The 10,066-nt window shown below is 35.4% G+C and overlaps 1 protein-coding gene across 1 annotated transcript; it reads right to left on the bottom strand.

Moving 5' to 3' along the window:
- Positions 1-1,076: 1,076 nt before the first annotated feature.
- On the bottom strand, positions 1,077-4,694 carry LOC136218141 (cyclin-D1-1). Its single transcript, XM_066004900.1, has 6 exons — positions 4,118-4,694; positions 3,806-3,892; positions 3,017-3,115; positions 2,700-2,901; positions 2,381-2,511; positions 1,077-2,293 (listed from the first exon to the last, which is right to left on the bottom strand). Exons 1-6 carry the CDS (start codon positions 4,361-4,363, stop codon positions 2,066-2,068), a joined length of 993 nt encoding a protein of 330 aa, XP_065860972.1. The 5' UTR covers positions 4,364-4,694; the 3' UTR covers positions 1,077-2,065.
- Between the last annotated feature and the right edge of the window lie 5,372 nt (positions 4,695-10,066).

Here is a 10,066-nt window from a genome sequence, read left to right as displayed (position 1 = left end):
AGTGGTCCTGAATCTGTCCAATATCAGAGGCATCAAATGTAAATATTTAAGCCAAATCCAGAGGAAAATGAGCGAAATATATATATTTGCCTTAGCTCACAATTCTCTGTCTGAGTTGTGGTCCATATATATAATTTTGATATGAATGAACCAATCATTCATGTTTCATATATATATGTAGATAATTTATATGTGAATTATGAACCAATCATATATGGGATAAGACATGAGAGGAATTTTGGAGAGTAGAATTACATTAAGCTGTAATTAAGTTGTGTGTTAACATCGAACTCGTCAATAATCAGATTCTCAGATAACTTTAAAAATTATACTATATGCTCTAGTTGTTCTATGATAGTGGAGGTGAAAAGTTAGGCATGATATAAAGATGGGAGATGGGTATTTTCTTGAAATGCATGGTTGTAACTTTTATAAAAAAAACCATATATAGGAGGACCATTGTGATTCGTTACTACATGCAAAAAAATAATATCCCATATGTCGGGGATCTAGGGCTAAATTACAACTCCTTTTTTGGTGTTTTGTATTTGTACCATATGAGGAGACTTGTGCAATTATACATATATACATGTAAAAGTAGCTTTAATGTTGTTGGCTTTTTTCCTTCAAATTATACTACTCCCCCACTTTAATTAATTACAATGTGCCCATGCCCTCGAAGCATGATACACATATTGCCCGCAACAAAAGTTGCCAAATGATGCATGGTGTTTAATGCTCAAATAAATATTAATTGATCTGCTCATGTCTGATAGGGGGGAAGGAAGAATACATAGATTGGTCACGAGATTGAAGGTGTGGAAGAAGTCATATTTCAGTGCTTAATTAATGTTATTGGTTAGAGGGGCCGAGCAGAGCAGTCGCTTCAATATTTTGCCAGGACTTTTCCTGCACTGTTTGTCGACTGCCCGCTAAATTCCACAATTATATTATTATTATAAAGTTGTTTGATACAGTAATAAAAACAAATCGCAAAGCTACAAAAGTTTCTATTATCAATCACATGCATCCATATACATCACAATGACATAAAGGAAAAAGAAAAAGAAAATATGGAAAGAAATATTTGGATTATTATATTAATCAGAATATGTATCAGATACAAACACGCTTCAAAGGCCCCAAAGACCTTCTGTATTTTATCAGGCCAAAGTTAATTTAGGCCCCTTTAAGAGGTTTTTCCTCTTCAAAAAAAAATATGAATTGAAAAAAGAGAATCCACACACGTGTAATCAACACACACGTGGTGAAGAGTCTAAGTAGTAGTATAGTTAGGCCAAGGGTATAGTCAAGGCCATCTCAGAAGAGGAAAATTCCCGCCAAAAAAGCACGCATACACACGTGTGAGCCATGCCACCAAGAGCATGTGCTCACAAACCACTCTCTGAACTACTACTCCATGAACGAACATATCATGTGTTTGTTTCACAGAGCCATATTATTATTGTTTTTCCCATCAAAAGGAGGAGAATTCTTGAAATTGATGGTGGCCAAGATGAGAAGAGCTTCTTTTATTTACCTGTGTTAATTTCTTTTCTTTTTCCAAATTTCAACCCTGTTTACGCCAAAACCAATTTGATTAATTGATTTTTCTTTTCTTTTTCAGGTCCCACCATCTCTTTCCTTTCATTCAATAATCGATGCGGCCATTGAATTTTATCACCCCACTTCTTCCACACTCTAGTCTCTACTATTTTAAAACAGAAGCTTTCTCTTTCCTCCCCCTAACTTTTCTCTCTCACACCAAAATAAATACTAAATATTAAGCTAACAAATCCCCTTTCCATTGGGAATCTGCAATGCCATTAATAATGAATGGCAAGCCCCACTAAAATTAAAATAATTAATAAATCTGCCAACTCACCAAACTCTAATCCACGCTTATATACACTAGATAATCCGCCAGTCAATTTCCCCTCGAAACCCTCCTTGAAATATTTGAGGATTCTAGATACCTTGGACCACCATTTTCCCCTTATTTTCTTTTCTTTTAACTTTACTTCATTTTGTTTTTTATAAAAAAAAATATACTCTTTAGCCGCACTCACTCGGAGTTTCCTTTGTCATCATCCCCCCATAAGCAGTCATTTAATTTTCTCCTTTTATAAGATGATGATGAGAAAGAAGAACAAGTTGAAGAGGAAGATGAGTCACTCGACCTCATTCTAGCCCTGATTGTTACTCTAAGCACTGGTAACACTTTTGGGGTTTTCCTTCTGCTATTGTCAACCACAAGGTCTTGCATTAACCGATAGCAACTTATGATTTTTTCCTGCCAAAATTGAATATATTTTCTAGTTGGTATACGGGTTTCACTGTGCACATTAATTAAAAATGCAATATAAAATTAGATCCTTACTTTGCTTAGGCCATCACACCATAATTCAGCAAGTTCTGGATTCACAAGTGACAATTTTGGTATTTCATCGGCCGCACAAAGTATTGCTGCAGCTGCAATGCTTGATGGCCAATACTCAAGAAAACTCGCTTCTGTTCACATATATACCCCAAGAAACAACTTAAATTCAGTATTAATTGCCCAACTATATGTTCACATATATACCCCAAGAAACAACTTAAATTCAGTATTAATTTCCCAACTATACGTATACGTATACGTACACGTACATATACGTATTTATTCTTGCATGCATATAAAGAATTTATTAATTAAATACCTCGAATATTGGATAGAATGATTTCTGTGGCTCTTGAAATTAGGAAGCCCATGTAAGTTCCTGATGAATCGATCTTGCATGCGAAGAAATCAAGAAAACTAAATGGTGTTACTGATCGTAGTCTCCAATCCAACACTGTGAGAACCAGAAGTTCCATTCTCCGGATTGTTCTGGGTTCAAATATATATTTGGGGCCTTCAACCTTGAAAAGAGTTATGATGTATATTAGTAGATTATATATTTATATTAATCTTTTATTGATATGTTAGTATATGCTTTCATAAATTAAGTTCATAAGTATATGAATGCACATATACCTGGAATCCCAATAAGGAAGGAACCAGAGGTTCCTCCATTTTGGCTGCTAAAGATAAGCAAGCAACAGATAAAAGTTGCATTGGCCATCCTTTTGTTTGCTGCAATATTCACCAAGATAATAAATGTAAATAATCATTTATCATTCATTAGGCTAATACCGAACACTAAAATGATGATAATAATTTATTATTACTGTCAATGCTGTTCCCGAAAATATGGATAGTATTGACACGTGCCAGCACAAGTTCATAAAGGCATAATGTACAACAGTAGAAAACTTTAGGAGGGCATAATATATACACTAATAAAGTTTTTTATACTGTAGTTAAACTACAAAGAAAAGCTTAACATTAAAAAAATATATAAAAAAGTATAAAAATGCAATTATATACAAGTACCTTTTTCTTTAAATTAATGGATAAAATTGCATTTATGGATTAAAACTAATGCATGATTATTTGGCTGACAGATTATGGGATGCAATCTTAATTATAAAATCATTTTAAGAAAAAAAATAATGAAAAAGAAATAAATTAAATTAAATTAAATTATTCGTGTTTTAATGATTAAATTGGAAAAATACGCACAAAATACACAAGTATGGACTGAAGTGAAGGTAGGTACTGGCGTCATTTTCATGGAATGAAAAGTCAAACGTATTTACTCCTACAGTCCGAAGTTTTTGCTCAAGTACCGTGATGGCAATTTTATAATAAATATTTTTTTTCGAGAAATATTATTTTTTAATTTTTTTATGAAAAAACTGTAACGGAAAAGGATGTGCTTACCGGCAACGTATGAGAGTACAGGAACCGATCCAGATAGTTGACGGCGAGATACGCCGTCAATGGCTGGAATCTATAATATGCTTGCACCTGTGCAAAATGAAAGCGATTAAAGATGAATAAAAGTGGAGTAGAGACAAATTCAATCCACGGAACAAAAAGAAAGTGGGCCGCCAATCATGAGCAACATCCGTGGATCCAACGGCTGATAAATCTATGCTCTCAAGTTTCAGTTAACAGCTCCGATGAAGCCAGATCTCTTATAGCTGTAGTTGCAATATAGTAATATCAGTAAACTAACTAACAGTGGTTTACCTTGAGAATCCATGCAACGGATTCTTCACGAGCAGATGCATCGAGAGACCGAGATTTGAAGCGAGATAAGTAATCGAATCCAGGCACAAAGTTTCTTTCATCTTCAATGAAACTAGCAATGGATTCCTCTGTACAAGCCGGAGAATCGAGGTCCGACGAGCATTCCGGTGAATCGCCGGAGAATAACTCGGAGGAATCCTCGCTGCAAAGAAGGTCGTTGAAGCAATCGGAGCACGAGAGTGACATGATCGCCGAAATTTGTTACTCATTCTCTTGTCATCTCTATCGAAGGAAAAAGAGTTCCGACTCTGAAGTTGGAGTGGAATAAAGAGGAGTGGCCGGAGATTTGACCGGAATAAAAAGAGGAAGGAGAAAGTGGTGGTGTAGATAGAGGAAAGAATAAGAAAGAGTTGTTAGTTGGGATATAAATATGAGGAGATGTGATTTATATAAATGAAAATGAATAAGGGAAAAAAGAAAAGGAGGGAAGGAGGTGTTTGGTTAAAACCGGGAAAAACCAAAAACCAAAAGAAGACGGAAGTGAAGGAGCGTGTTGGAAGGATAGCATAACCATAGAGCATATGATTAGTTGATAACTTATGTGTTTACGTTTCTAAATTAGTAACCTAAATATTCAACTTTTTATTTTTTCTTTTCAACTTCCTTTTTTTCATTAAGACTTTTGTTATGGAATCTCCTATTGCTTATTATTAATGGAAATTGCTTCAATTACGACAATTTCTTAAATTAAAATATGCCCAAATGTTCTCCTCCTTTATTATTATTATCAATGATTAGCAAGGTTTTAAAAAACGTGGGTATCAGTACTAATGCATCGGATTTCATGAGAACTCCAAAGTTAAACTTGGACAACAACAAAAAAAAAGCAAGGTTTTAAAAAATGAATTGGACGTTGAATCGACTTAGGGAGTGTTTGGTAGCTGCTTTTCTACCTCCTGTTTGCTTTTTCACTTTGAAAATGAGAGTTTAAGGTGTTTGGTTGGACACATCATGTTTGCCTTTTGTAGTCGAAAATTAGCTTTTTATAAAAGCAGGGAATCCCTGCTTTTTGGAACAGCAGCCTTTTCAAACAGCAAACAGCAAACCGTAACAGGAAACAGCAAACAGCAGATAAAACAAACAAACCCTTAATAAAAGATTCAGCGGTCGTTGATTCAGATTGACTGAATTGGATTACGTTATAAATAATATATATATAATAAAATTGACTTTATTAATCACAAAAAGAGAGTTTACAAGAAAACTTTACCAAAGTCACAAACAAAGAGTTCACAAAGAGAGTAGAGATTAAAATTATATATTGTGCTTAATAAAATGCAGGCTTAGTACACAAGAAAATGTACACTTAGTACATAAATATCGAGTTCATAAGATGTAGGCTTATATATTATGCTAAGTTAGTGATGCGCCTCGAACTAATGCTCAAAGACTCACTAAAAAATAAGTATATCCCGACGTTATCAAGTAATAAAATTTGGAAAGTTCATGTATCTAATTCGTAAGATTTATACCGCAAGTACTAAACTACTAGGTGTTGGATTGTTATCTAGGCGATGATAAATTGATTTTGAGTTTTGTTGTCTAAGTTATTTTACTCCTATGTTGATCCAAAGCAAATCCATAAACTCCTGGACTGAAAATGGAATGATACAATAATGATGATAATTAACTTATAAACCAAATATAATTAAGAACTTAACCAAAGTTGCATAAATATAGTGATTAAACTGACTTGTCCTTCTAAGGTCCTAGCACGCCATTCCTATGTCACATGTCGTAACTAGCTCTAAGGTTCAACAATGTGGCTCAGTTATTGTGATGTTGTCAATATCTACAGTTTCCGGTTATATACAGCCGAATTAGATTTGCAATATGAACCAAGTTGTTCTTTGGACTTTTGAATGATTTAAACACAATAAGCATACACATAAACTAAAAGCTCAATAACATATATGGAAATCAAATTGAAATTGTATTAAAGATGGAAGGTAATTGTCACAAAGTTACAGCCAATTCAGAATTCATAGAATGGTCTATAAAAGTAAACAGAGTTTAAGAGTATAAAAATCCATTTTGGAACCTGTCGACCCAAGCAATCGTCTTTCTGAACTTCGAGGAGATAGGAACTTGAGATCCTTGCCGCAGAGATGCATGAAGCTTTCTGATGTTTTAATGGAAAATGGAGGAAGGAGGTGATGAATTCTCAAGGGTACAGAGTTTACAATAGATGACAATGGATATTGGAGAATACAAATTAATGCCTTTAAATAGGCAAAATAAGACATAAAACTACCAAAATCAAATATACAAGCTTTTAAATAATATGCAAAGAGACTGAATCCCACTCAATGTGGGATTGAACCAGTCAAATTTGATTGGTTCCAAGGTCCAGCTCGCCAAGCTGGGCCTCAGTGCTGGAGTAGGCCAGCTCTGGTGGCCGGCTCATCGAGCTGGCCCCCAGACTGGCCTAATCAGCGATAACATTGGCCAGCTCACCGAGCTGGCCTGCATGAGGGGCCAAGAGCGGATTTTCTTCTCAATTTGCTATTGGTCAGTTTTGCCCTTTAGTTCTTATCTACAAAATCAAACTAAAATCTCCAAAAATCATTAGTTCTATAGCTAATTCAATACACCTAACTAGATCTTAAATACGAAGTCAATTTATTTTAATATTTGGTGAATCAAATAGCTTAGAGATTAAGGAAAATTTAGATCAACACTTAATTTGGTAATATTTTATTGAAAATGACAAAAATAAAGCATAAAAAATTATTGTGTTAAATAAGAGAATAAGAAATTAATAAGTGAACAAAAGTGAAATAAAATATATAAAATTGACATTAACTTATTAGAATTGGCATAAAAATATCCCAAAATCCGTACTAAAAGATAGGGGTTTTTCACCCCTATCAACCCCCTCACACTTAAAACTTGACTTGTCACCAAGTAAACTAAAGATCAAACCCATAAGTGAGTAGCTGAACTAGAAAATCTCATGGATTAACCAAATGTCCGACACAAAATGAGCAGCTGTAATTACATATATTCAGAGAGAAAAATAGAGATGCAATGTCCAAAAGTTGCAATTCGATTAGCACATGTCATTTTGACCTTAATAGAATTCTTCAAAAACTTATCTTACCAGCCTCAGCCATTTTTTTTAGTTCAGCTCCAAGTTGTCTACAATTTTCAGTGCCATGTCCTTCGCTTTTGTGGAATTCACAATGTAGGTCATTGTGCCTTCGGCCTGAAGATTTCAGCTTTGGAGGATACTAAATATGTTGTCTATTAGTGTAACATCCATGTCCAAATTTTTATCTCGATATTAAATTGTATTTTTTTTATTAATTAACCAATTGGATGTCAAAAGTATATTATTGGAGTTAATTCAATTGTTTTTAGGAGTAAATTGGAAGTTTTGGGTCGGGTGTGACAGTTTGGTATCAGAACTCTAGGTTATTTTCTGCGGACCTAATGTGGATCGTGATTTAGGGATATGAATATTTGGGGATAGAAATTTCGAAGATCATATAGTTCGATATGAATTTCGAGGACGAAATTCTTTAAGGTGGGGAGAATTGTAACGTCTGTGTCCAAATTTTTATCTCAATATTAAATTGTATTTTTTTTATTAATTAACCAAGTGGATGTTAAAAGTATATTATTGTAGTTAATTCAATTGTTTTTAGGAGTAAATTGGAAGTTTTGGGTCGGGTGTGACAGTTTGGTATCAGAGCTCTAGGTTATTTTCTTAGGACCTAAAGTGGATCGTGATTTAGGAATCTGAATATTTGGGGATAGAAATTTCGAAGATCATATAGTTCGATATGAATTTCGAGGACGAAATTCTTTAAGGTGGGGAGAATTGTAACGTCTGTGTCCAAATTTTTATCTCGATGTTAAATTGTATTTTTTTTTATTAATTAACCAATTGGATGTTAAAAGTATATTATTGGAGTTAATTCAATTGTTTTTAGGAGTAAATTGGAAGTTTTGGGTCGGGTGTGACAATTAGTTTCCACCCACCTAGGGGCATTTAAGGGTATATAGTTGTGCTCTACGTTCTCTTTGAACTCCTTCGGTTCCTCCTTGCCCATGTCATTCTTCCCCTCCTTAGGTTGATGCACCGAACTCAACCTTTCTTTCAGTAGTGGATTCAACCGATGATTGTCCCACTTCACGAAATCTCTAGCTCTCCTCATTCAATCCGGAAAGGTATGCGGTGTCCTAGTTGTCAATTCTTTAGAAAGGTCCTTGCTTCGACAGTTACCTGACATAGCCTTGACCGCTGCCTCAACATTCAAATTCTTTATTTGGATTGCCACTCTTTGAAACCGCTCTACCCATTCCTTCAACGGCTCACTTGGGTTCTGAACTGGATAGTTCAAATCTTGCATAGTTTTGCTTTCTAGAATGGAGGTTATAAAATGATCACAAAATTCTTGGGACATTTGTTTGAATGGCCGAATAGATCCTGGAAACAATTGATCGTACCATTAAGCCGTTGAATCCCTTAGTGTTGTTGCAAATATTCTACATATGACCGCATTAGTGGTCGTAGTAGTTTGCAGAGTCCTTTGAAAATTCTTAACGTGAAGCGTTGGATCAGTCATCCCATTGTAATCCTTCAACACCGGATACTTAAATCCCCTAGGCATTAGTTGGCTCATGATCTCTGCGCTTAATTGAGTTTCAGCCTCAATTGCTACTGGGCCTTTGGCCTGGAAACCTTCCTCTTCCATAGCTTGCCGAAGCTCTCGCTTAATAAGATTCACCATTTCCTACTTTAAAGAAAGTTCCTTCGGGTTTTGCTTTGTTGATTCTAAATTACGAGGATCATGAGATTTAGATGCCCCAAGAGAATCATAACGATCATATCTTTTTCTCTTTGGGGATCTTGAGTTTCTTCCCCTAACCGAAGGTCGAGGCCTCGTTGGAGAAGGTGAATATCTCCTATATTGAGGGCTATTAGACCTTTCCCTCGACCTTCCTCTTCTCCTTTCTGGCTGAGATTTTGCTGAACGATCCTTCTTCTTAGGACATGTCTTCATAGTGTGATGTCCTATAGGACACATAATAGAACTTCCTCCCTCCTCATTCCTTCCTCCCCTTATTGCTTCTAATAACTCCAAACACACCGCCTCCATTTTAAAAGTGTGCTCATCTCTCAAAATGTTCATAGATTCTTGACCAGAACCCATGTTGTATATTAATTATTTTGTCAAATTATCCATGAAGCATCGCTGCTCAGGCTTTAATAACCCCATACAAGCCTGATCAAGACCTGGTATGACAAAGAGAGGAGGAATAGGTTGATTACGAGAGTCCAATAAGCCACGATTTGATGTAGCTGAAGAGCTGGGAATATCTTCCATTCTTTGATTGGGCGGAATTGGAGAATGAGCAATTGGCGGAGTAGCTTGCTGAAAAAGAGGATCGATTGTGGGATGAACTACTGACGACTGAACATAAACCATCTTTCATGAAGTATGATCCACGATCACAAAATGTTACCGTATTTTGTATGTAAAGATTTTGAGTTGAACCTTGATCACTTGAAAATACAACAACCGTTAGAAAAGGGGCCGGAGACCGGTGAACCCTCTCCGATGATAAAGTCAGTTGATAGTTCAGAGAATATCAAAGACTAAAAAAATGTATTTCAATGATTAGAAATGAGTTACCTCGATTCTGGGAGCACCTCTACTATTTATAGATAACTAAAGTGATATCTCGGACACGTGGCAACTTATGATAGGTTAGTGGATCCTATCTTTACGTGTCATCATATTTATGAGAATGAGGAGCGTGTATTTGGAATCCAACGCTTTGATTGGTCCACGTGTCTTCCAAGATACCTTTTTAAGAAGTTGCCTTCAGCAACACGAAGATGTCCGAATGATTGCCTTCAGTCTATACTTAAGCTAT

The sequence above is a fragment of the Euphorbia lathyris genome, chromosome 2 (genome assembly GCF_963576675.1).
Source record: "Euphorbia lathyris chromosome 2, ddEupLath1.1, whole genome shotgun sequence".
Classification (NCBI taxonomy): Eukaryota; Viridiplantae; Streptophyta; class Magnoliopsida; order Malpighiales; family Euphorbiaceae; genus Euphorbia; species Euphorbia lathyris.
The sequence above is the reverse complement of the archived record's forward strand: the minus strand, read 5'-3'. Positions and strand labels throughout refer to the sequence as shown.

Coding starts and splice junctions, on each gene's coding strand:
- LOC136218141 (XM_066004900.1), bottom strand. CDS start 4,363: ATGTCACTCTCGTGCTCCGATTGCTTCAACGACCTTCTTTGCAGCGAG. Junction 3,116..3,805: donor TGTACTCTCATACGTTGCCG/GTAAGCACATCC, acceptor TGAATATTGCAG/CAAACAAAAGGATGGCCAAT. Junction 2,512..2,699: donor CATTCTATCCAATATTCGAG/GTATTTAATTAA, acceptor ATATGTGAACAG/AAGCGAGTTTTCTTGAGTAT.